Here is a 27953-nt window from a genome sequence, read left to right on the forward strand (position 1 = left end):
ATTAATTGCTGATAGTTATATATTTATTGCCACTTTAATGTTTATAGTTTTGGTCTTCTGTTTCTTAAGTAAGCCCCTTTAGCATTTCATATAACAAAGACATGGTGATGAAGAACTCCTTTAGCTTTACCTTGTCTGGGAAGAACTTTATCTGTCCTTCCATTCTAAATGATAACTTTGCTGGATAGAGTAATCTAGGTTACAGGTCCTTGCTTTTCATCACTTTGAATACTTCTTGCCAATTCCTTCTAGCCTGGAAAGTTTCTTTTGAGAAATCAGCTGACCGTCTTATAGGAACTCCTATGTACATAATTATCTGCTTTTCTCTTGCTGCTTTTAAGATTCTCTCTTTATTTTTAACCTTTGGCATTTTAATTATGTGTCTTGGTATGGTTCTCTTTGGGTCCAAGTTGTATGAGACTCTCTGTGCTTCTTGGACTTGTATGTCTATTTCCTTCACCAAATTAGGGAAGTTTTCTTTCATAATTCTTTTCAAATAGGTTTTCAATTTCTTGTTTTTTCTCTTTTCCTTCTGGTACCCCTATGATGCAAATGTTGGAATGTTTGAAGTTGTCCCAGACACTCATTTCACTACCCTAAATTTTTTGGATTCTTTTTTCTTCTTGCTCTATTGATTGGATGTCTTTTTCTTCCTTATGTTCCAAATCATTGATTTGATTCTTGGCTTCATCTATTCCACTGCTGATTCCCTGTAAATTGTTTTTTATTTCAATCAGTATATCCTTCATTTCTGACTGGGTCTTTTTTTTTATGCTGTTGATGTACCCACTGAGTTTCCTGAGCATTCTTAACCAATGTTTTGAACTCTGCATCTGATAGATCGCTTACCTTCATTTTGTTTAGTTCATTTTGTTTTTTTTCCCTGTTCTTTGATTTGGGCCATATCCCTTTGCCTCTGCATTTTTGCAGCCTTCCTGCATTTGTTTCTATGTGTTGGGTAGAGCTGCATTAACTCTGGATCTTGCTAGTGTGGCCTAATGTAGTAGGTGTCCTGTAGGGCTCAGTGGCACAGCCTCCCCTATCAACACCCCTATGTATGGGAGTAAGCTGTCCCCCAGCTCTTGCCCTGATGCCAGAAACTTCAGTTCCTCCCCGTATGCTGCTGGTGCCCTGCAAGGTGCTGGAGCCCCTAGGGAGTGAGTCTGAGTAAGTCCACATGTGGTGTGAGGCCCTTTAAAAGGAGAGGCCTGAGAATCCTGCAGTTTCTTCCCCCAAAGCAAATCCCACTGGTTTTTACAGCCAGAAGTTATGGGGACTTACCTTCCTGGCACTGGAACCTTGTGCTGGGTGGTCTGGTGTGGGGCTGGGGTCCTTTGCTCCTGAAATATCCCTCTATTTTATATCCACCACACAAGTGTTTGGGACCAGCCAGCTCCACATCTCTGCATCTCTGCCCCTCCATCTCCCCTACTTGTCTGGGTGAATGTGGTTTCCTTGATTCCTTAGTTGTTGGACTTTCATATAGCTCAATTTTCTGACAGTTCTGAGCGATACTTGTTTTGTAGTTTAGGTGTAATTTTTCTGTGGTTGTATGAGGAGGCAAGCTGCGTTCACCTAAGCTTTCATCTTGACCAGAAGTAGGGGATCTTATTAGGGTTTCTACCCATCAATCTTAAATATCTGAAGAGTCTGAAATGTTTAAAATATCAAGGCCCCTCCAAGGTCTAGCATTTCTCTTTCACAGTCAGGTCAAGTGTACCAGTGATGGAAAATCTCATTTTACATTATGTGAAGGCTGATTAGTGACACATACCAGTGCCCGCCTAAGCAGAGGTGCAGCAGCTGTGTGAATGGTGCCGCTGTGCAGGTACTTAGGCAGACCCTGGGTGCTGCTCCCTGAGAGTGAGAGTCACTACTATTTCTCCCAATCTGCAGGGGCTGCGGAATGCAAGGAGCAGCCTGGTTCCGAGCCCTTCTCAAAGCCCAGTCACAGTTACTCATCCTGGCAATAAGCACTGCCGCACCCTGTACAGGAACATCTCCCTTCCAAGGCTTTCCAGAAAGGTTGGCTGGCAACAGAAGGAATGGGTTTGTTTGGTGCTGTGTGACTTTTAGTGGGATAGTCCAAAAGTAAGTTATCAGTCACTTATTAAATCTCAGGGCAAGCAACTGAAGTTCAGTTCCATTTTCACTAATGTATGTATATCACCAGTGCTCTATCTTCAGACACTGAGAACCAAAAAAAAGTATACATGAAAGAAATCAGAAGAAACCAGAAAAAAAGACATTAATAAAAGTAAAATCTAAGTAGGAAATAAACACAGTAGTAAATAGAATAAAAATCAAAAGCTTGTTCTTTGACAACACCTAGAGATGACTTCTTTGCAAGACTGATTAAGAAAGAAAAGTAGTGAAAGAAAAACATTGACAAGATTACTAAGCAAAAAGAACACACAAATTCAGATATAATGCATAGTGATAAATTATAAAACAATAAATATCATGTGCAGGTATATGGCACCAGGTGTGAAAATACAGAGGGGTGAGTGGTATTTGTTTAGTATATGATGACCCAACTGACCAATGTGGGAAGCAGAAACCTGGAAAAAACTGATTTCACAGAAGAGATTGGAAAAGCAACGTAAGATGTGCCATCATAAAAACCACTGGGGAATGTTGGATCAACAATCAAAAATATACTCTGAAGAGCCTAAGGGCTCAAGAGAAAGTAAGGGAAATTCCCAGGGAATAAACCAGAAGGAGCTGGAAAACAGAGAAGTGAGCTGGAGCAGAGCTCCTGCTGTTCAGCTTGCCAATTGCAGTAACAAAGGTATTACAATACAAGGACTGTGGCAGGACAGGAGGTAAACCTGATGGACTGTATGAGGTGGAGAGTTGAACTGAGCCCCTCACTTAACGCTGGGGCAGTCGACATGAAAAGGTGAATTAGAACCCCCATTCCCAACTTTCAACAAGGGGAAGACAAGGAATGATGTCCTGGGTAGGCTCTGGGTGCACCTATTTCATCCTCAAATTGTCCCCTGAAGGTAACTAAGATCCTGGACTTTGTGTTTGGGTTTATATGAAGTTCTGCTTGTTTTTGATAAAAATGGTATAATGGAAGCCTTCCATAACTTGAATTTTTGTCAATATCATGTTTCTAAAAATTAAACCCTGGGTTTATTAACCACGAGAAATAAGAAACAGTTAACTTTTTAACTGTTGTTGAATTATAGTTGTCTCAACTTTCCTCCCTTGTTGCTCTCCCCTGCCCCACCCACCCCCAACTCCCACAGTCAACCCCCACCCCACTGTTCTTGTCCACGTGTGTTCTTTACGTGTGTTCCTTGACTTGCCCCTTCCCTTCTTTCCCCAGTTACCACCTTCTCTCCTCCCCTCTGGTCAGTGTCAGTTTGTTGTTTATTTCCATGTCTCTGGTTCTGTTTGGCTCATTTTTTATTTTTGAAGTAAGATTTATTACAATTATAAAACCAACATCATCAAATTCCATAAAAGCTGAAAAACAGAAAAAGAAAACATAGAACCGTTTCTCAAATTTGTGGCATCTTTGCTCCATTTGGGACGTCGCCACCTCCTGCGGCTGCAATGTCGTGTTTCAGCTTTCACCAAGAACTGCGGGGATCTATCAACTTCCAGAACATGGGCCCCTCAAAGTCAGCAATGTTTTTCTTTATGAAATAGGATTAATTTTTTTCAGTTAGTAAAACAAGAAATGAAATACCCAAAACCATCTACATATTGTACTTTAAACCAATGCTAGGTAAAAACAAGGAAAAACAAAGCAGCAATGAACTTCAACTTTTTAAGTTTTCTTCAGTTATTCTCACCCCATCTTCTACACGTGTATTCTTAACATCTTCAGACAGTGAATGGAGACCTTAAAACTAAAAGCCCGGATATGAACCCCAGGGATCAGTTTCCCCAGCTTAGCTCTCCCAGAAGGGCAGGCCCCTGAGTTGGAAAGCTCCAGGAGAACCTCAGTGGTGTCCAGGGCAGAGACAGGGGTTCCTCCCTCAGAAAAAGGGGATGAGGACTACAAGGCTATAAAGTAAGGTCCCCTGTAGTTGGGGGGACTGGAAGGAAGCCCTGATGCTAGGGGAAGGTACAATGATCCCCCTGGGAAAGAAGCCTGGCACCCCACCTGCTGTGGTGGGGAGAAATCATTAGTTGGCAAACTGCCCATCTTGCTCTGGTTATAAAACCAAACTTGGACCAGGTCCTTGGGTAGCCAGAGCTGTCCAGCAATGTGACTGATTTGCTGGAGTGTGAGTTTTGGCCACAGCAGGAACAGTTTCTGCAGACTGTTTCTAGTGTGCCTTTCTCTCTGGTTGCCTGTCTCCGCTGTCAAGCCTGCTGCAGGATCATGTCCATTCTGCACAAGTCCAGAAGGCTCTTGGTGTCCAGTTGCTCCAGCCACATTTTAAGCATTGGTTGCAGCTTCCATATGTTGGCAAGGCTGAGCTGCTGGGACTTGAAACGGCAGATGGTCATCTGGCTAATCACCTTTCCAAAAAGAGCATCCATGACAAACCCCACTTTGGCCTGCAAGTACCCAAGGGTCATCCTCCTCTGTCTCAGCTCCTTGGTCAGCTGCTCCATCTCTTTCTCTATGGCCGAGACATCCTCGGACAGCTCCAACCTCGGGAAGCACCACAGGATGATGTAGGGTCCATGGAAGGCGCCTTCCGAGGGGCTCTGGAACCAGGCCCCCATCTTGCCAGGTACTCTCAAGGCACCATCCCATCTGGATCCCTGGCCAGACCATCAGGCTGCCAGGGGCCGTTTGGGCACTCAACCAAATTGGAGCATCAATGCACACTGGCACTGGCCTTCTGGGTCCACACTTACCACTTATTGGCTGAGGGGACTAGTTTGGGGGCTTGTGTCCCACCACGGTGTAAAACTGCAGTCCCAACAGGAAGTGTGGTAGGAACTGATGGCTTGCATGCAGGGCTACAAAATAACACCCGCCTCACCCTGGAGCCTCACCCCCAAAGAGCAGAGATGGTGGGCAGACAAGAAAAACAGGTGAAGGGTATGTGCGGTGGTGGGTGAATCTGGTAGACTCACTGGTTAATTCCTTGGGTTTCAGGGTTAAGGGGGTACATCCTCTACCCTGATCTTTGTTTCCAACTCCCTCTGAGGTGTAAGTTCCCCTCATGGGCTTTGCACTTCCAAGCTATCTGGGATCCCTTAGTAACTGCCTCTATCTTATCCCTGAAGGGAACCTAGGTATTTACTCACAGCTCTCCAGAATTCTTACATATAACTCCTTTCCTCCACATAATCTGAACAACCCCTTTGGCTTCAAAAATGTTTGCCAAATGTTTATACACCAGGTATTTCTGGGACTATCACACAATTTATTAACTGTCTGCTCACTGATACCTTTATGGTCACAAGTACTGCCAATGGTCTCTCCTTTAAACATCTTACTCCCTGGGCCCTAAAAAACTTAAACATCCCTGCCCGAATTTCTAGTTAACAGTTTGCTGTCAGACTCTACCCTTCGACCCTACCCATTGCTAGATTCCATCCTCTAAATGGGGCCAAGTTTCTTGACTAATTCTACGTTTTCCCCACGAGCCCTTCAAGTCCTTTGCTCCTTAGCCTCCTTCAGCTTCCAGGTCCAGAATTTCAGCCCATAATAGAGACTTATAGGTTTAATCTTTCTTCCCCTCTGGAGATAGACAGGTCTCTGGGCTGGCCTGACCTGCTGCTCCCTACTGAGGATGCTCCCTGCAATCCCTGTCTCACCAATAGCAGCCTCCCTAATCCTGGCCCCTCTCACAGCAGGGACCTAAGGATCTCAGGATATTTTTCCCAGCTCAGGCATCAAGTCCTAGGCCATGGATGGAGAAAGCTAAGGAGGGAGAGAGAAGAGAAGATCTGATCTCAGTTTCCAAGTTTCCAAGGAGGAGCTTTGGAAAAGGGGAGAAGACAGTGATGTTGGCTGGATAATCACGGCCTCTCAGACCTTCACTCTCCAATTCAACAATGATGTGGCTCTGTCTCGCCCACATCTACTGAAATGGTCTTCTTGCAGTCTTTGGTGACATTCCAATTGTCAAGTCTGATAGCTTTTTAAAAATCCTCATCCTATAACACTTCTGTGCAGTATCTGACAATGTTGACTAGTCTTGCTCCTCCTCCTTTTAAAATTTCCATTAAATGTTGGTAACAACCAAACCTGTATTTGAACCGTGACTTTTAATTTCCAGTTCTATATTTCCCACTGTCCCAAATAAAATTCATCATCTGCATTCGATACCTGCCTCTCCTCCAGGGCTCCCTGACCTGGTTAATGGCATTATCACCTACTCAGCCACCCAAGCTTAAACCTAGGAACTGTTTTTGACCTTTCCCATGCTTCATAGGGCATCACATCTTACACAATAGGTCTTCCAAAACATTTGAACTCAACTATCTCCTCTCTAGCCTCATTTACTGTATTAATTTAGGACATGTTATTTTTCACCTGCACTGTCATAATAGCCTCATAATTGGCTTCCTCTGCATCTCTTTTCAAGTTTATCAAGCATACTGCTGTTATAGTAATTTGTCAAAGTTACCAGATCAAACCCGACCAACCAAAACTCTAGTTGCATCACTTTCCTCTCACATGTTTTCAACATCTACCCTTTTCCCCAACCAACAATGTGAGCATGGAAACCTCTGAGTATGGAACACAGGGCTTTTCACCATTGGTCCCCTCCCTCCTTCTAATTCTTTCCCACACTCATCTACCACACTCTCCAACTCCCTGCATCCCCCCTTACTGCACGCTCAGCGAAAATATCTCACTTTGTACTGAAGACGTCATGCTTTTTATGATGATTATGCCTTTATTAATGTTGTCCCTTCTGTCAGAAATGGCCTCCCCCAGCTTCTTGGTTTCATTCTCTCATGTCACTCAGGCTTCTGCCCAAATGTCCTCTCATTAGACACACTATCTAAAACAGCACCCCTTATTACTGTTCCTTTTATTAACCTTTATTTTTGGCATTTTCATTATATATTCTTACATATATAAAGAAACTTCCTAATATATAATTATTTGTCTATATATTTATTTCCCATTTCTCTGCTGCCAAGAGAGCAGGGACTTTGCTGAGTTCAATGCTGTGTCTACAGTGCCTACAAATGTGCTTCGCTCACAGGAGATGCTCAATAAACATTTCATGAATAAATGAAGCATGATGTATTTCCAGTCACCTTTAAGACGCAGTTTAGAGGTCACTTTATGGTAAAGCTTTCCCCCAGGCAGAGTTAGTTACTGCTTTTGTGGTATATGTTTTCATTATAACATTTATCTGTAATTATTTAGTTTATGTCTCTATCTTTCCAACTAGAGTGAGATACTTAAGTGCACACATGTAGGTGTTATAAAGCCTGGAATATAAGAGAACCCTGACTGATCCACTGTTCAAATAAATGTCTGCTGGATAAGTAATGAGTTCCCATCTTTACAATTCTGAGAGTAAAGTATATTTAGTCCCAGTTTAAACATGAAAACTTGACCTCCCATCCTTTCTCTCCAAACTTTCTTTTCTGTACTAGAATAAAGCCCTTACACACCTCTTAAGGGTGTGTACCTATACCTCTTACTAGATAGGGAGGTATAGTACCCTGAGACCAAATTCAAATTAATATTCTAGGTACTGTGATCGCAGATGTGGCTTTAAAGCAGTGGTAGCAGAAAAAAGAATTGGGAAACCAACTGCTGTCTCTACAGGCGGTGTATTTGATTATTCCTTTGCTGTCCGCACCTCCATTGCAACGGCAGCCAGAGTGTACGCTGGTGCAAAGCACAGGCCTTGTCTGTCTGGTTCGCTGGAGATCCTTAGCACCTGAAACTGGCATACCTGCACCTATATCTGGCATAAGGTGGAAGCCAATAAATGTTTATTTAATGTTAAATAAGTGGGTCTCTGCAGCGTTAATAGTGAAAAGACTTCCATCTTGCTTTGAGATAAGTTACAATATACAAAATGTTGCTTAAGAATAATTTTGCTGATATATATCCTTTCAAGATCTACCTACATGCTAATTCTTCAAACTACAAAGCAACCAGAATAAACAAAATAAAACACAGATCATGAAGAGAAATAAAAGAGAACTACATAATTATATAAATTACATTTAAGGACCAAATACTGAAACCAGCCTATTTGCAAAAAAGAACGACAGAGAAAGGATTCATTAGTTGGCTAAAAATCTTTTTAGTGAAGAAAATTTCAACTGAATTTGAGGAAAGCTTATTATAGTAACCAAGTTGAAACACTTACTAATTAAAATAGTAAGACTATATTAGCTTGAAGGGTTTTACAGTTGACTTGGGTAATCTTTATGCAGGTTTTCTCTGTACTTGGTCAGACCTCGTCTGCCAAGGGGCTGATCTCCTGGCTCATGTATATGTGCTGTTACCAACAAAAGCCCATATTCTTAAGGGAAGTCTTGACATCTCCTTAAAAGTATATTTAATGGGCTGTGAGAGTGGGGTGATCTGAGAAAAAAAGCAGGAGCACATTTGGTTGGAACAGAAATAGAGTTCAGAGGAAGGCAGGTGATGGGGATGCGCAAGACAACCGGCACGTATGGGCTGGGGCGCTTGAAAGGCCAATCCATCACCTTCAACAATACAGAGGCCTCTAAGTAAGTGATTAGATTACAATGTAAGAAGCCAGCCTGTCTTATCCATAGGGAATTACGAAGTAAGGATAAGACACACATGGTCCTAGGCCCTGTGTATTTGTAATCTAAATGGGGAGTAAAGAAACTGTCAGGAGAGCAGGATGGCTACACTTACACAAAGAGAAGTTAATAGTTTTCTATTATTAGGATCCTGGAATTAAAAGAAGCTGTGAGCAGAATCACACAGAGTATCAGGATATGTATTATTAGGCTCTCCCTAAGTATTCTTTATTCTGAGATGGCAAAACCAACTGCCAAGGTCCACTAATGGTTAAGAAGCAGGAAATAGTGGAGGCCAACTACTCCAGGTTGAAAATAAACATTCTTGTTGGGCGTGGTTCAAGTCTAATCTCTTTGAAAAGCTCTGCCCATATTCATATATATATATATGAATTCATATATATATATATTTAAAAAATTTATTTTGTACTTATGTGTCAAAAAATGTGCTAATGACTTCTGGACAAGGTAGAGGCATGGGTGGAAACACTGTACCTCCTCGCACAACCAAATTCAAGGACAAGAAAGATTTAGAAACAAAAATACAACCAAAACAGACAGAAAATTGAATTGTACCGAAGTCTGACAACAACAAACCATTCATGCAGACTGGTAAGAGGGGTAGAGTCGGTGGCTGGTGGAGAGGGGTCTTGACAGAAAAAAGTGGCAGAAAAAAGCAGTGGCTGTAGGACCGACAGAGGCACGCAGGTGGCGGTTGGCAGATCCCAAGCGTAGGGTGGCAAAGGGCAGACCCATTGAGAGCTCAAGGTGGCTGTGTGACCGCGGTTACACATTTACATGCAAATAAACCAGGCAAAAAAACGGACAGTGAGATAGACTGCACAACCCAGGGACTCAACAACGGGAATTAAAGCCTAAAAGCACCGACTGGAAAAACTTTCCGGGTTGAGGTGTGGGGAGAGGCTATCAGCTTCACAAGAGAGTTCATTGGAAACACCCACAGGGTCCTAGAACATACACAAGTCCACCCACCCGGGAACCAGCACCAGAAAGGCCCAATTTGCTTGTGGGAATCGGCAGAAGGGACCGAAACCTGAGAGAGAGAGAAACACCATTGTTCCCTCTCTGACCCTGCCCCCAAATACAGCGTCACAACAACCCAGTGACTCAGTCACCCCGCCCTGGTGGATACCTAAGGCTCCGCCTCTCACACATAACCGGTGTGAAGAGACCAAAAATTATGATTCAAGCAGAACAGCTCAAAGCCCCAGAGACAATAGTTCTAAGTGACAAAGAGATAGCCAAGTTATCAGATGTACAGTTCAAAACACTGGTGATTTGGATGCTCACAAAACTGGTTGATTTTACTCAGAAATTAGATGAAAAAAAATGAAGACTACACTAAGTAAAATGAGGGACAATGCACAGAGAACCAATAGTGATGGAAAGAAAACTGGGACTCAATCAATGTAGTGGACCAGAAGGAAAAAAAGAAACAACCAAATAGAAAAGAATGAGGAAATAAGAATTCAAAAAAATGAGGAGAGGCTTAGGAACCTCCAGGACATCTTGAAATGTTCCAACATGCAAATTACAGGGGTACCAGAAGGGGAAGAGGAAGAGCAACAAACGGAAAACTTATTTGAACAAATAATAAAGGAGAACTTCCCCAGTCTGGCAAAGGAAATAGACTTCCAGGATGTCCAAGAAGCTCAGAGAGTCCCAAAGAAGTTGGACCCAAGAAGGAACACACCAAGGCACATCGTAATTACATTAGCCAAGACCAAAATGAAGGAGAGAATTCTAGAAGCAGCAAGAGATAAGGGAACAGTCACCTACAAAGGAGTTCCCATCAGACTGTCAGCGGATTTCTCAAAAGAGACCTTACAGGCAAGAAGGGGCTGGAAAGAAGTATTCCAACTGATGAAATCCAAAGACCTATAGCCAAGATTGCTGTATCCAGCAAAGCTTTCATTTAGAATGGAAGGACAGACAAAGCACTTCTCAGATAAGATCAAGTTCAAGGAGTTCATCACCACTAAGCCCTTATTATATGAAATGTTAAAGGGACTTATCTAAGAAAAAGGAGATAAAAAATACAAACAGTGAAAGGACAGCAAACTCACAGTTATTAACAACCACATCTAAAATAAAGCAAATTAAGCAGACAGCTAGCTCAGGAGTGGAGCCATAGAAATGGAGATCACATGGAGGGTTGGCAACAGGGGAGTGGGCGGAGGAGACGGTTGAGAAGGTGCAGAGAATAAGTAGCATAGATTGTAGATAAAAAATAGACAGGGGGAGGGCAAGAATAGAATGGGAAATGTAGAAGCCAAAGAACTTGTGACACATGGACATGAACTACAGGGGGGGAATGGAGGGGAGGGGGTATGCGGGGGGGGGGGATGAAGCGGGGGAAATGGGACAACTGTAATGGCATAATCAATAAAATATATTAAAAATTTAAAAAAGGGAAGGCAGGGCCTTCTCTCATCATCAAAAAAAATGTGCTAATGCACAGGCTATCCTCCGTGCTCTTAGCACAGTAAGTGCATAAAACACCTGGATGTGAGGGAGATCTGGCTCTGACTTACTCCATCATGCTGATCAATTATCTCCTTGGCTTGGAAGGTAATCCTTGCTTCCTCATTTCCTCAAATGCACCTTTCCCAAAGCTGCTCAAGCTCCAGACAGAGGACCAGGCTTTGTGTAAGAATGCATGAGAAATTTCATTTCCCTAGTAGTCTCCAAACACAATAAAACAAAACAGACACACACAAGAACAACAAAAACAACAAAAGAGCCTACCTTTTTAAATGTGATTAACTCAAAGGAGCAGACCAGATCTAAGAATGGTGTAAAAGACAGAGGGCAAGGCAGAGTAGATGGTGCTAATTTGACAGTTTTCCCCACACTGCAGAGGTCCTAGTATCCCAGCACTGACCAGGCATCAGGGCGTGAAGGCACTGTCACCCAAAAGGCAGGTGTATATCTTAACAAAAGGCAAAGGCAGGAGACAAGACCCAGAGACCAGGCACTTGGGGGTTCCTCTCTAAGTTTAAGAAGCAAAGTGAGCAATTCCATAAAACTGTGGCAGCTGCATATGCAGTAGGACAAGACACTTATAACCTCTCAGTGACGGCATAAACACCGCATATTACAACAATTTAGTTCACTGAAACGACCTCAAACACAGTGAAGTAAGTAGACTATCGATCGTTTGTATGTATTTTTAAGTAGAAAACTGTATAAGACAAAGTGAGACATCAAAGATATTAGGCAGCTAAGAAAAACTGATACCTGATGGTAACGTACATACAATAAAGATATTAAAGTTACGATACCACAGAAAAAGAGTTAATCAAACCAGTGTAGTCACTATATAGAATCATTTCTTACTCTATGGGATAAATCACAATATAAGTAACAACAGCACTGTTCTGCACAAGTGATCACAAAGGACAAGAACAAGGATGAAATGACGGTAATATGAGATGCTTTTCCTCTTAAAAATATAGAGAAGAATTAGAATGTAGTCATGTCTGCTCATGGAGAATTTCTTTCATTGTCTTAATTTCAGATTAAGACCACAAAGAACTTTTCAAAATACTTTTTGTTGTTATTATTTTGGTCATTTTATAAAATGACTCTGCTGTGATATGATTGCTGCTTTAAAATAAAAGCTCACAACCCAAATACGACACAACTACATAGACTACAAAGAGATGTAGAGTATATAAAGGAAAACCCTTCCATTTTATTTTGTAGGTCTGTGATAGTCATGAGCTATGAACTTCCGGTACTATGAAATAATGTTAAGTATAAAAACCCTACAGTCTTCACCAGAAGCCTTAAAGAATTTTAACTATCTGTATAAGGCAGGAAGAGCAGTTGAGCTGAGTAGGGTTGAGTTGAAGTCAGGTGGCAAGTGAGGTATAGTCATAGTCAGAGATGAATAGAGTTTAAAGGTTCTTGTTATTTCAAACAAGACTTAAACTTTTAAGCTAAGTTTTCACTTGTTCCAAAAGAAAAGCTCTAAGGATGTTCTTGGCACTGATCAGTCAGGGTGCATTCACCTCTTCTACATTCAAATTTGTACTCTGTTTACATTGTAGGGCAGGAGATATACCACCTGTTTGAAGTGAAAATTTTTCCATTATACAACATAGGAAAATACACTTAACAGAAGTGAAAGCTTATGCCCAATGAAAATGGCAATTAAGGACATAATGTGGGTTCAGAGGTAATTGAAAAGTACACTGAAATTTCTGTTTACAGGAGATAACTCAGTGCTATGAGAATTAATTTTTTGTTAACTAGATTCCAATTCATTGATTTTGGGCCTCTGTGAATTTCCCTAGAATCTTTTTAGGAAATTATGAACTGAAGCAAGCAAAACAGAGACAGGTATCTTTTTTTGTTAAAAATGAACACATATTCAATAACATGAAAAGCAGCAATGACCATGGAAAATTCAAGAAGCAATATCAGACTTAAAATTGTAAGTTCTAGTACAATAACTTTATCTATATATGTAAATTAAAAAAACTCCTTTTAGCATTTTAAACCTGTCAAAGCCCTTGGCTTTAGCAAATGAGGAAACAAGTCAGCTTATAAAACTGACTTCTCGCCCTGGCTCCTGTAGCTCAGTGGATTGAGTGCAGGTCTGCGAACCACACAATCCCAGTTCGATTCCCAGTCAGGGCACATGCCTGGGTTGCAGGCCAGTTCCCAGCAGGGGACTCACAAGAGGCAACCATACATTGATATTTCTCTCCTTCCCTTCCCCTCTAAAAATAAATAAATAAAATTAAAAAAAAAACCCAAAACAAAAAACTGACTTCTCTTTCAAAGTCACATCACAATGATTCCTAGATCTTAAAGACATCCACGCAGGGGATCAGCCACTCCTGAGCAACACTGTGCCTAGACTTGCACGGACTTGTCTAGAGTCCACGGCAGCCCCAGTGGCACTCTCTTTATCAGGCCGAGGAAGTCTTCATCCTCTGAAAATCCCAGAACTCTAGGAAGCCATTATATCAAACCAGTTGTGAATGGAAAACCGAAAGCAAGATTTCATTTATTATTATTTATTTAATATAAATTTTACTCACTGTTTCTGAATACTTGACTATACATTCACATGGTTCAAGAAATATGAAAAGGCATACAGTGAAAATGCATAGCATTAATTTTTTATTTTTATTTTGTTGCCTATCATGGTATCACTGGCAAGTGTTAACTTGGGTCAGCTTCCACTAGAATTTGACATTTTGCTTACATAGAATTTCTTGTAATAATTTAAATTCATGAAGGACATGTGTCTTTTAAGATTGACAGGAACATGGATAAGGAAGAAGCCAATATGTTTAAAGAAGTTTCTCACAAGGATATGCTCTAGGGCAGGCATCACTCAGAAAGGAAGGCAGGCATCCAGGAGAGTAGGGACGGACAGGACAACAGCAGGAAGAAGAAAGGAAAAGAGTCAGCACTGAATCTAAGTTGGTTTCGGAGAATGAAGAAATAAGGCAGAACGCTGAAGAATAGAAAAGTCGAGAAGTTTAAACACTGTACTTCTGTAGAAGATATTCTGCGAGACTCTGAGAGTCATCGTATAATGAGGTATGACTACAATCAGGACTTAAAAGTAACAATTTCTCTAAAACTATGTATGTATAGCACTCAACTGACTGGATAAAAAAACTACTGTGCAATTGTTTTGCATGGTAACACGGGGCTATAAAAATGACTCTACAGGCTGAAACCACATAAAGTAATACTAGTAATCAATGGAAAATGCTAAAGTTTTTAATCTCTTTTGTCAGAATATAAAAATCCTGTTATTGTCAGCTAAAAATAAAGAGAAAATTAAAAAAGGGTAAAATAACTGTATTTGCACACTGTAATTTAAAACTTAGAAACACTGAGAATTATGATACTTTGTTGTATTGTTGTTCAATTACTGTTGTCCCCATTTTCTCCCCATTGCTCTCCCCTGCCCTACCTACTCCCACCTCCCACATTCAATCCCCCCACTCATTGTCTTTGTCCATGGGTCCTTTATACATGTTCTGTGACCTGACCCTTCCCCTTCTCTCCCGTTACCCTCCCCCCACTCTGGTCGCTGTCAGTTTGTTCAAATTAAGATACTTAATTTCTTTGTAAAAACTTATTCAGAGTAGTTTGAACAGTGCTTGCCTTCTCGTCATGCAACTTATTACATGGTTCAAGCAAATCTTTCCTGTGCCTTGGCAAACTGGCATACTCCTCAGTCTGGATCAGTCTCCAACATGTTTTCCTTTGCACTTCCAATATCATGAGGCATCTCAGAGTTTACTTGATGTAAAGTTTTGTTTTTCTAACTCTGCTTCCTTGGGGGCATCTTCATCTTTTTTGTCACAAACACTTTCCAATTTCAAATCCAGTATTTCATTTCTTTCTTGCACTTTTATCTTTGTTGGCCATGTCTCTCTTTTGATTATGCATTTTTGTAAAATGGACGATAGTGCTACCTATGTATGAACTGAATATACAGTGATAAGTGCTACCTATGTATGAACTGAATATCAGATATACAGTGATAAGTCAGTGACAGATTTTCAAAGAAATGGTCTAACTGACCACTGATCATAACGAGCATCTGTTATTTAGACAGGAATTTCTGGTTAATGCAATCATTCACTTACGTTGTGGTAACTGAAATTTGAACTTTTTGGGGGGTGGGGAGTTGGTGTTATTTAAGAAACTATTATGGTGACTGAAACCTGTGTATACTGGAACCACGCAAAGCCAGGACCACCTGTATTTTGAGTTCTAATTTTATGCAGGTACTATTTTAATAGTCCTACAGAGATTATTTCACTTAATTCGGACCATAGCTCAATAAATGGTTATTGGCTGGTTCTAGTGTTATCCATATTTTATAGACAGTATAATTATAGATGTTCATCTGGCCATTTTATAGAATTAATTCTCCACATATTTGGTAGAATACAAATTTCCCATAGTCATGATAAATCTAAAGCTCTTCTTATGAAGAGCTACTGACTTACTACCTAGAAGAGTTTGAAATGAAAAGTAACATATTCATTTGGAACATATATTTAAAGTAAAATGTCAGGATTTCATAACAATATGGAAGAAAAGTGGATACTGTCAGAAAAGGCACTAAATCTTAGAGCACAATGAGGTACCATTTAATTTGTCAGTGAGCTAAGAGTTATTCTTGGGTCCAGAGGGAGTTTGTAGGTCCTTATCCTTCCTTCCCATTCCACCTATTTCAATGATCATCCTCTAGTTAGGAACAAAGAAAAGCTTTGCAATAAACAGAAAACTTTCTTCTAGGAATCCATGAGCTCCTTGAAGGGGTAAGAGTCATGTCTAGCAATCTTTATACCTCTAAGCCAGTGCCTAGTATATTATTAAGTGCTCAATAAATCTTTCTGGAATTAAGTAATAAATATTTACAGTCAGTTTCTCTCCTCAAGAGAGCCAAGGATAACTCAGGTTTTGGGTAAGGCATGAAATTAGGCTCTAATTTTAGGAGAAACAAACTCATTTAATTAATTAATTAATTGGTAAAAGTAAGTAAAATTTGATTTTCTAAAATTAAGCTTCACTGTCTATGTTGATTTTGTATGCTTGAGATTGTTTCTAAAGCAAAGCAAAGCCAGATAATACTGAGGGATTATTCCTTCATAGGAGAATTGCTACAGAAATATTAGCTGCAATGGTCAAGGTAACAATGTTCTACCTTAAATTTAATCACGTTCCCTTGGGGGAACTAAGGAGGAAAGGTATGGCTACTTTTCCGCATAAATTAAAAGTGGAAAGAAGACTCTAAATTTCTTTAAATGCAATTTACCAAAAGAAAGTAAAAGTAAAAATCCCCCCTTTAAAGAAAAACATCCAAAACATTAGCTAAAAATAAAAGAATCTCTAAGCCAATATTGATTTTAGAAGCTTATTAAAAATTTTTAATTTAGAATTTCTTGCAAAATTCTCATTCATAGAAATCACTGTTACACAAAGCTTATAATGATGTTCACATGTCTTTGCCCAAATTTTCAACAAGTGAATTCTATAGTATTTTAGAAATTATGAAACCATGTAATATACCGGAATTCTGCCAAGAATTGTGCCATGAGATTACTCAAACCAGCTGGTATATGATTTCTTCATTTGTTGGTGTAACACACTGAATACTTGGGGTAAGAGACGTATGGCTGCAGGGGCTATAACAGGCAGTATGGGCAGAAACACTAGTACCAGCTCTCAAAGAGTAACTGGACATGATATAGCAGTTCAGTCAATTTTAGTAACTAAAAACTGAAGTCACTAATTAAACAAATTGTCTCTCAAAATTTATCATTAAATAGAACTATTTTCCTTTAAAGTAAAACTACATTTTCAGAATATGATGAAACAAAAATTTTATGAAATATACCCCTGCTTCTACAGAACTGATTATCAACTTGGAACATCTTGAGATTTTATAAATAGAATATATTTGGCCTATCTATGGTGCCCAATGTTCATTTTGAATTTTCACTTCATACCAAAGTATTTATTTTAGATGTTTTGAGTCACTTTTAGAAAGCAATGGAATTTCTCTGAAGAGGTATGTTTTGGGGTATTTTTGCCAGCAAGCAGATAGATTTATTGCCAGTGACTTGAGATCTGTCAATGACAAGACAGAGCTAGCAGGGAGAGTGCAGGTGGGAGCAGACACGGAATGTGTGAAAAGAGCAGAAACTCTGTGGCTGTCACACAGTCAAAGAGACGTAAAGGTCAGTGGACCCAGGCCAGCCACACAGGTCAGGCAGGTGGAGGCAGAGACTGTGTGCTGGGGGAGGTATGGTTCCAGAGAGTATAGGATGAGGAATCCTTAAGTGGGGAGACTGAAGTCAGGAAGACACAGAAGACAAAAACTATGAGTCATACACAGAGACTAACCCAGGTGTCCAGGTGTGTGTATGTGTGTGCCAGAGAGAGAGAGAGAGAGAGAGAGAGAGAGAGATACAGGCACAGAGAAAGCCATCAAGAGCAGTGACCCAGACAGAATTTGAACAAGGAAGGAGAAAGAGAGGACAAGTGCCATGCAGACAGTCGTGGGAAAGATGAGTACTCATGGTAAAAAGGATGAAGGTAGCAGTGGCCCCTGACTGACTTTTTCCACACTTACGTACACAGCATGAAAGCCACACAGCACTGCGATGGGGACAGTAAAAGTAATAGCTTCCAGATTAGCTCATAACATACTTTTCAAGTACAAACACTATTTCATTATTTATCCAAAAGCATCCCCAAAATAATTAGTTTTACAATTTTTTATCTTTAAAGGGAAGAGGTAGCTAAGTGAAAGGAGATTGCCACCTTTACTGCCAAATTCTTGAAAGGATTTTCACAAATTGGTTCAGAAAGCTGTAAAAAACATAGTGTCTATTTTTAATTTTTAAAGTGAAATTTATGGCATAAGACTGCTTATACTTACTGTGATTATTGGAAAACTGAGAGTCAAAATCACATGATAACATTGGACCTGATTAAGTATATGTAATCAGGGCAAATATTGGTGATCTACCAAAATACCGTGTACAGGGGTGGGCAAAAGTAGGTATACAGGTGTTCATATGGAAAATAATACAATAAATAATAATATAAAATGAACTCTGTTTTGAATACTCACAGCTGTAAACCTGCTTTTGCCAACCCCTGTATTTAGATAAGTTATTTTTAATAATTCTTTAAATGTTTTTTTCCCTAGAATTCCTGATTCTAATTAATTATAATGAATGATTCATTGAAAACACAAGAATTTATGGTGGTCAACTTTTAGAATACTTATTCCTTAAATCAACTAATAATTACTAGGTAGCATAAAACAATGAACAGGGAAGCTAACTGATGAATAACAGCTACAAGGCCAATTCTCCAGTAAAGAGCAAAAACTGCCTGAGTAGCACTATTTAGTTAATGAAAGCATCGTTTCAAGTATTATAATATACAGCCTTTGAATGAAAACAGGAATGCAGCAATTCTTGCGTGCAGTACATGTAGTCAAAAAGTGGTACAGTATCATATATGCTAATAGACCTTGAATTTTAAGGTCTGTTTACAAGCAGAGTATACATTTTTCAATTACCCAATTAATTTGAGCTGTGTCTAAAAACATACTAGACAACTCAAGTTGTCTACACATTCTGAATGACACCACATTCTAGAAGCAATTACTGCTGATTTTTCATTGCTATCTTTAGAAGGAAGTGATTATTCACTAACACAGAAGAGATATAACTCCTTAGTGTCATTTTCAAGACATATTTTTAGCAATAAAGTGAAATGAATATTTAGCAAATATTCAGTAAGTGTGTAGTCAATGTAAACAGTCATCTGGACTAACTTAGGGTTACATTAGCAGGTTTTCCACAATTCAAATTCACCTAGAAATTATTAATTTTCCACTTTCTTTTCTGGTGGGGAAATGAAGCTTCACAATTTAGGAAAATGTCATCAGCAGCCCCCACTCCGATATTCAGAACCAAGACAGAATCATCTAAATATACTAAGTTTTCAAGTTTAATTTTTACTTCTTAAGAGATCTACTAAGGCTTTTCCCCCCTTTTCTTTTTAAACATGGATCCTGTTATTGTTCTAATTTTGAGGTGCCCAGATGTACACCAAGTGTTCTAGGTAAGCTGAAATAATAGAGGAAAGCCTGTCTGAAGCCATGACAAGAGCGAGGAAAAATGAGAATAACACAAGTTCTTCTAGGGAATAGGTCGATAGGCACCAGGCACACAACTACATGGTTTTAGTAAGTCCAGGTTCAGGTAACAGTGGGTGAAAAATTTAACCTGTGAGGCAGAGCTTTCCAACCTGTGTTCCTGGTGATCACAGGTGTATCACAATGTTGATTCCCTCCCCCTTCAGGTCAGCCATGAGGGGCTCCATTCATTCACCCTTGGACACAGGCAATCTTGTCTGTGAACGCCAGAGTGCTGTACAGATGCCACACTGTTCCATACGTGTTGCTTAGGGGAACCTCGCATAAGAATAAGCTTAACAACTTCCTGGTAACTATGCTTTATGATTACCATAAACCTTAGAGGACTGGTAAAGCTGGCCTGACATGCTGGTCAGCTTTCCAAGGACCCATAACAAGAGACTGCTGGAAGGGAATAAGAGCACTGATTTCAGAGCTGAATAGAAACCATGAAGTCCAGGACTAGAAAGCATGCCCTGGAAAGGTCATCTTCTCAGGGAGGTTTTCCCAGGCCACCTCCCTAAAAACTCAAATCCTCCACAAACATATACTTCATAGCCTCTCTTCCTGCTTTATGTTCCTCCTACCAATTACCATGCTTTATACTATATACTACCATGCTATGTACTGTCTTATTTCTCTTGTTTAATAACTGTCTCTGCTATTAGAATGTAAGCTCTTTGAGGGACCTTTATATATTGTAACTCACTGCTATGTCCCTGGCTCCTGGAGCAGCTTCTGGTCCACAGTAAGTACTTGCTGAGTGGATGCATGCACACTGAATGTACATACTCAGAGAGGCATGTAAGGAGCACAGCTGGAGGGGACTGAAAGTATAGGAGCCTTAGCAGCTGCCCTTAGAAGAACCAGCCTGGCAAAGAGCAGCCTGCCAGTCACACTCCAGCTAAAGTAAGCTGAGTCCCAACTTGTAAGAAGTCAGAAGGTATCAATGCTCTGCAACCTTGTCTGTTTTCAAACATTTATGTTTTGCTTTCCTTTCTTTCACCCTGGGGAATGCCTCCTCATACACAGCCAAAAATTATATTGCCTATTTTGGGAGAGTGGCTAAACACGATCATTTCTAATTTCATCGCTATTGCTACACCAATGTCTCTCATAGCTTTACTGTGCCCAGATTTCTCTGTTCTACTGAATATTTTTCTTTCCACTGTTAGTATTTCCTTTTATTTCTTCACTCTATTTTCTACCTTTCTATGACTCTGGTCTCTGACTATTTTGTGACCCTATGGATGTCACCGAAAACACAGGACAACATGAATATTTGTTGTTTAAAAATAAAATCAGACACAGAAATGGAAGGGAGAGTATTTTTAGCAATGACTTTTCAGTCCTATTGAATTAAATTATCAATAAAAGTCTTGAAAGAAATTATAGCCTTTAATTCTAAAATGACTAATGAAAATGTATAGTACCATGTTTTTATAGTGCCTCCCTTCTGATGAACTCAAAATAACCCTCCAGACATTAAAAATCTTCATAACATTTCTACAGATAAGTAAGGCAGATATTTGCTGTCACTGTTTCACAACAAACACACAAACAATCACAACACGGGCTATGCTATAAACCAGCTACTATCATGTAATTCTCTGAATAACTGTTTTAAGCTGGCTGATGTCACCAGAAGGAAACACTATCAATAGGAAGAAATGGGGGAACCAGGCACTTGACACATCCTCAGGATCCCTCAGAATTCCACCACTCACTATATGTTATCACTGAAAAGTCTGACTTCATTTTAAGCGTAAGGCCTAACACTGTGCACTCTCAAGTGTGGCACTGTCAGGTACTACAGTTGCTTTCAAAAGAAAAGTAAAAATATATGGCTGTACTGAAAATAATTATCAGCAATATTTTAAGTACATTTTAAAAATGTTGTTGTATATGTCATAAAATACATATTCACAGGTAAATAACATTCATAAAATTAAGTTATGAGCATCAGATCTATTTTTGTTTTATTTGGTAGTAATAGGAAAAATACAGTATTAAATGAGTATGTATTTTTATAGGTTATTTTACTGCTATGACCATGAACTTCTAGTCAAAAGCAAAAAGCATATTACAACAGCAACTTTATAATTTTTAAAGCTGAAAGAAAGACTTCACTAAATTAAATGTTTAGTCTGGATATTCATTATTAGCTTATGGTTAATATAATAATGGTTAAAATCTTCAAAAATATTAACATTTTAAAGTATAGAAAACAGGATTATCATCAGCTAATTTCAGGTATTTCAAAGGTACTTCAACAACCTTTGGTTATTTCCACTTGAATTTCCTGCCATCACCAGAACTGCTATCACTTCAATTGACTAGGCCATAAAACAATTTCATTGTTTCTTCTCCGTAACTGATTTCCCTTTCCTGTTCCTCTATTCTTCTGGTGATAATATTTGCATTATTTCAGTTACTTTTCATTGGAACTTACCGTTGTCTCCTCCTTTTCCTTTAGCCTCCACGTCTAACCTATTTATCATCAAGGGGGTCGAGTTCTATTTGTTACAACTCTCCAGTCTCCGCTCCCATTGCCACCTCTCCAGTACATGCCATTAACCCCGCATACTTGCTTTATCATCACAGCCTACTGAGTCTATTGTTTCTGGCTTCCTCCTCCTCTCTTTTACCCCTATACTAAGTTAATCTTATTTAAAAGCTCGTTTTTATGATGTCATACCCCTTGTTAACATTTTTTAAAAGGATTCTTTGAGGGGAAATCACTGACTTTGATTGAAAGCCATCTGTTCAGTTTTGGTAAGTTGGTGTGGAAAATGCTGGGGTGCCAGCACTCACTCTTTTCTCATTTGACGCCACCTAATACTGATGCCACGTGGACCTCTCCCTGGGGCAGCTCACAACAGGGCAGCTGGCTTCCATCAGAGAGAGTAAGTGAGAGGACAAGGGAGAGCTTAAGGTCTGCCACCATTCACTGGTCTTGCCCTGTTCCCATTGGATTATTATCCTCATGCAGCTGGTGGAAGGGGGAAAGAATTTTTTGAAGATTCAGTTATAGTGCCTGGTAACAACTTGTGGGGCTGAGACAGCATCCTCTGGGATGCGGTATCTGCTGTAAAGCAGCATTTAATATCCTGTCCTGTTTCTCCCAGATCTGGGAAATAAAAGGGTGGAAATGGGACTGGCTTTTCTTACTACCTTTAGTGATCTACTAGCAAAACTGCTGCTTCCCATTCCCATGGCTTTAGGCTGTGTTGGTCTAAAGGTCTTATTAATGGTTCCATAGGAAGGAATGCTTCCTTCAGGTGACACAACGATTCCATTCACCTCGAAGTTGAGACTGCCATCTTGCCATACTGAGCTCCTTATACCACTGAATTAACAAGGAATAGAGAGTGTCACTATATTAGCTGGGGCCATTAATCCTGCTTACCAAGGGAAAACTGAGTTGCTACTACAAAATGAGGGGCAAGAGGAGTATGTCTCTACAATGCAGGGAACCATCTAGGATACATGTCAGTAGTCCTTGTGACTAAGGTCAATAGAAGACTCTAAACCAACTCGGGCAGGATTGCTAACAGCCAGGCCCTTCAAGAATGAAGGTATCGGGTCATCCCACCAGGCAAGCAACCATGACTAGCTGAGGTACTTACTGAGAGCAAAGAAAACACAGAATGAAGGTAATTATAAATACCAGCTGCAACTTCATGACTGGTTAAAAAAATGAGAAAGGTAATAGGGGCATTTCCTCCTTATTTGGATAGGACTATCCATATACTAAATATTTTTGTTTTCTTCTAATTTCCTTATCATGTCAAGTAAGATATGTCAGTAGCAATTAGCAATCTCTCAGCATTTAAAGTATAGGATACCAAAGGTGAGAAGAATGAACATCAGCCAAGGACAATAAAATGGCTTTATATCCTGTTCAGGAGAAAGGGTTAGTTGTATCATGTTAGGTGAAAGTATGACTTCGTTAATGTCTTTATTTGGAGTCTGGGGTAAAAAGATGTATAAGAGTCCCAAACTGATAAGGAGTGGACTGTGCAGGCTCTGTAATGTCAGTTGGACTAGGTTGAACCACATTTCCCAGAATTTCTTTTCAAACTGTATGTTTCTGGTTAGGATGGTACACAAGGGAGCTTTCTGTGGGAAATTTGGGGTTACAGTGAAGTAGCAGCCATTTTGAGCTCACATATGTTGCTGTTTATCTGCTGGCTCACCTGGTGGCATGAGGCAGTGGCCAGGACTCCGTCTGCTCCACCCTCCCCTGGACTCTCCTCCTTCTGCATCTCTGACTCCTAGGCCAGGCATGTGCATGGTTAGCTCCATGGCAAAGGGCGCTGGCTTCTAAGGGACATCCACACCAGCAAAGACAGAAGCTACAAGAACTGACACGGGTTTATTAATTCCATCCTCATGGGCTCCAGCTCATGCTACGGGTTCTAGCTCATTCTTGTTCTCTGCCACTTTACATCCAGCTCCCCTTAACGATTGTCTGATCTATGCTCCAGCATTGATGCAAAGTTGACATTCTAACAATGACTGTTTAAGCAGCTCTGGTCAAATCCTTGTTATAAGTCCTTTATTATATGTAGTCAGTCTTCATTATTTGTAGATTCCTGTATTTGTGAATTCACCTACATACTAAGATGTGTTTGTAACTCCCCAAACCAATACCATGGTGCTTTTGTGGTCCTTTACAGACACGCACACATGCAGTGGTGAAACATTTGAGTTGCTCAGCATGCACATTCCTAAGGAAATAAGGTTGTGCTTTGCCTTCTTGTTCACAGCTCATACTATAAACAAGTGTCCTTCTCACAAACTATTTCTGCCATATTCTTCATATTTTGTGCTTTTGTTGGTGATTTCACCATTTCAAATGCTCTCAAGTATACCTGGGGCTGAAGTGCTGTCTAGTATGCCTACTCACAGGGAGACTGTGATGGCCACAACAGGTGTGTTAGACATGCTGCATTTGGAGTGACGGCTGTTGATGGTGAGTCATTGATAGTGAAGACACAATATACATTAAATAAGGTATCTTTACACAGAAACTTTCGTAAAACAAGATTATATATTGATTGCTTGACAAATATCTTATTCTCTGGCAGCTATGGCCAAAGCAAGCCCATCCCTCTTCTGTATCCGTAAGCAGATATCATTGCTCAATTTGTGTTTATCATCAAAATTGTCTGGGAAGGGTGAAAGCAAAACCAGAAAGCACTGAAAATGTCACTCTTTCCTCTTATCTAGAGGTTAAAGACAAAAGTACAAACACCTGGAGGCTGGAAGTCAATGCCAGCTGTCCTTACACCCACCTGAGGTGCTGACCCCCATCCCTGCTCTTTCCTGTCAACAGGCAGGCCAGTCTTGCCTTAGTATCCTGTGAATATCTTCAGATCCACTCTAGCACTTACTCCTGACACTGCTCTGTTTCTCTTGCCTAAAATGCCATCCTGCATGCCTTCCTACAATCCAAATCCCGACACAGAAAGTCCAGCCAGAATATTCTGCATGAAAAACATTTCTAAAGTCTCCACATCACTGCAGCAGTCCTTTTTTTCTGAATTCACAGCCTTGACTGTCTTTGTGTCACTGAGTTGGTACTCAATCAGAGACAAATCCTCTGAGGTCCTGTATGGCGGCCCAGTTCTTGTCTTATAATCAACTTTTAATTTATGCATGTCTTGTTTCCCAAAGTTTCAACAGCAATGGTTTACACTACTCTCAGATTGTGTCACTTACTCATCTTTACTGAGCTTGTTGGTAAGCATTATCAGATACTTAACAAATTTCTGGTAGTGGATCAGACCCATGTCGTATGTCACCAATAACTCATTAGAAGATTGAAGGCAGACCATCATGCTTAATTTGCAAAACAGAATTCCACATTTCATTAGCATATTTTTTCATTTAAAAAATACACATTGCATAAGCACATACCTGCTGAGACTCGGGGACAGTCAGGCAGCATGGACTCCACCGATGTGTCTAACGGTTCTGAGCTAGAGACCCAGTTACAACAGTTCTGCAATGTGACAGAGACAATTTTCTGTTGAAACATAATTTGAACCAAGACCAACTTTTCAGGCTGTAGCAATTAATTTATCCTACATAATCAACCACTGAAAGTATAATCGATTTATTTTTCATAGAATGTAAAATTTTTCTTATTTAAACCGTCAGCCATTAGTCATGACCAACATGAGAGCGGAAGAAAGTTTATCTTCTACAGTTCAGCAAATCCTGTGCACTGGTATTAAGAAAATACATGTCCTGTGAACCTGATGTAATATAGTTCTAACAGAAGGCCAAGATTATAATTAAAAGAAATTGAAAAGGGTGTCCATTATTAACTTTCGGATGGAAATGAATTATTATTTTGAACACGTGAAAAGTAGTTATATTTTTAAAATAAATTCTTTGTCTTTGTAATACTAGAAGAAATAGTTTTGTATTTACCACTCAAAATCTGGCCCATATAATTATATTATTTTTTAATTTTTACTTCCACCTGTTTTGATGAAGGATGTATTAAACAGTTCAAAAGAAACATGATCTGGTGAGTTGTAGCTGTGTGTCTGAGGACAGAGACTTCAATATTAAAGATTAACCTCTAAGATAATAATGATTTACGTGTCGGACAAATGAAATTAAAATAATCTATATCTCTTCCATACATTTTAAGTTGGTATTTGAAGTCTGGCTCAAAAAACTTGATTAACCTCATATACAGCTTTTAAAAAAATTTCCAACATACACACATACACACACACACAATGAATTTCCAGGCAGATTTTATTTAAAAGAAATCATCCTATCAATCATGTTGGAAAAATCGCTGATTGCTATTCTGGTAAACAACCATGTATTGTGTATTTTTAGATTCTTGCTGCCCTGGTTGTGCACCATGGAATCCGTCCTCACTGTGGAAAGATCCTTGACTGGTAGATCAAGTGTCTTATTGTGTTTCCTTAATTCATTCTGTCTGGAAGAAGATGTCAGCTGTGTTGCAGTGAGGAGAGAATTTCAAAGGCCCCAGTCCCCACCAATAAAGGCTGAGGATGGCTTTTGAATAGATTTGTCAAGGCAACCCTACTGTTCTGAGACCAGGGAGAGCAGGAATAACATAAAGGAAGGGTGGCTGTGTGAGATTAGAAAGTGAAGTTCACAAAGCATGGCAGATTTTTGTAAGAAACAGTAGATCAATGAAACTATTGAACTGTGTGGAAAAAAACCCATGAAAACAAACACAACATCTAGTAATGTTCTTAAATGCTTTCTCTCTTTTTACATTTAAAATGGATAAAGTATTAGTATTTTCATGTATTACAAAAGCTTCATGGTTTAAAGTGAATATGTATTCTTAACTTACATTCCTAATCTTAATTAGCAGCTGAATGCAAAATTATACAATGTAAGAGAGCAGAAGTTATAAAAGAAATAGGGTTTTAGAAGATATTTCATACATTTGAAATAAGTAAAATTAATATTACTATTGATAGAATACCACATCAGAGAGTTCTAGATAATGCAGAAGATTAGCACACAATTAGCCAGCTTTTATATACAATGTGACACTCGCTTGTAAGAAATAAGTATTCTCCAAAGCAGTGTCAAGATATGTAAATGGATGATTTGTTTTATCATTCATCACAGTCCCTAATAAATTCAAAAATCATGACTTCTATAGGTACTAAAAATAGGCTCCCAATGATACAGGGAGATAGCTTCAATGAAGAATGACTCTCTCTTTCTCTCTCTCGTTCTTAAACAATTCAGTCTTTTCAATGACAGCAATTAGCACTACCGACAGACAGGCAGCGGTTAGGCATGTATTTTAATTATTATTCATTCTAGTAGTACCTCCAAATCTGATGAAAGTCAGCTATTACCCAGGTGATATGTCACTCTTAATACTGCTCACCTACACCTCACATATGTAAAACTATGTCTTATAGGATATTTCCAGTATTAATAAAAGGGATGGGACATTACAATGTGCAGGTGATTAATGATTTTCTAACTTGTTATCATTGACTTTAAAAAGCTGGACAAAACGGATTTTATCCAGGTCACCTTTAACTTAAATATTTAAAGCAAAATATAACTTAACATTTATATAATTCTGAAATTTCAGTTTTTATTTAGGCACATGTTTAGGTTTTTATCTCTCATAAAAATAAGAATAGAAAATAAACACTATAGTTAAAGTACATTCAAATGTCCTCAGGAATGACAAAATACCTGTGTAGAATTGTAAAGGTTTGATACCGTAAGTTTGATAAGTGTATGTACACGTGTGAAATTTTTATACCTACTACCCGCACCACCGCCCCTGAAAAATATATAGAAAACATGACAAAACAAGCTAAAAATATGTTGGCCATGTCATAGAGTATAATAAAATAAAATGATGAAAGAATACTTGCTTATATAAAGAAAGAACTATGAGAAAGGCATATAGCCATTATATATTATTCACATTGTCTGAAATTCTACCTTATCAAATGTAACTTCCCATTCTGACATGAGTCCCTAAAGTTTAGAAGCCAAATGTCTCTCACTG

At 39.4% G+C, this 27953-nt stretch overlaps 1 protein-coding gene across 3 annotated transcripts in view; it reads right to left on the reverse strand.

Moving 5' to 3' along the window:
* ARB2A (ARB2 cotranscriptional regulator A) overlaps nucleotides 1–27953 on the reverse strand; it is a 423315-nt gene that overhangs the window by 125948 nt on the left and 269414 nt on the right. For 2 of the 3 annotated variants that reach the window (XM_037032445.1, XM_037032446.1), the window contains one exon: nucleotides 25328–25412. In XM_037032445.1, coding sequence (XP_036888340.1) covers nucleotides 25328–25412 — 85 coding nt within the window. Of the gene's footprint in view, nucleotides 1–17971; nucleotides 18061–25327; nucleotides 25413–27953 lie in introns of those variants that run through there. The other variant, XM_037032447.1, reaches the window with a different exon arrangement.

This window comes from Sturnira hondurensis, unplaced genomic scaffold (genome assembly GCF_014824575.4).
Source record: "Sturnira hondurensis isolate 20B ecotype Veracruz unplaced genomic scaffold, ASM1482457v3 Scaffold0021354, whole genome shotgun sequence".
NCBI classification, from domain to species: domain Eukaryota; kingdom Metazoa; phylum Chordata; class Mammalia; order Chiroptera; family Phyllostomidae; genus Sturnira; species Sturnira hondurensis.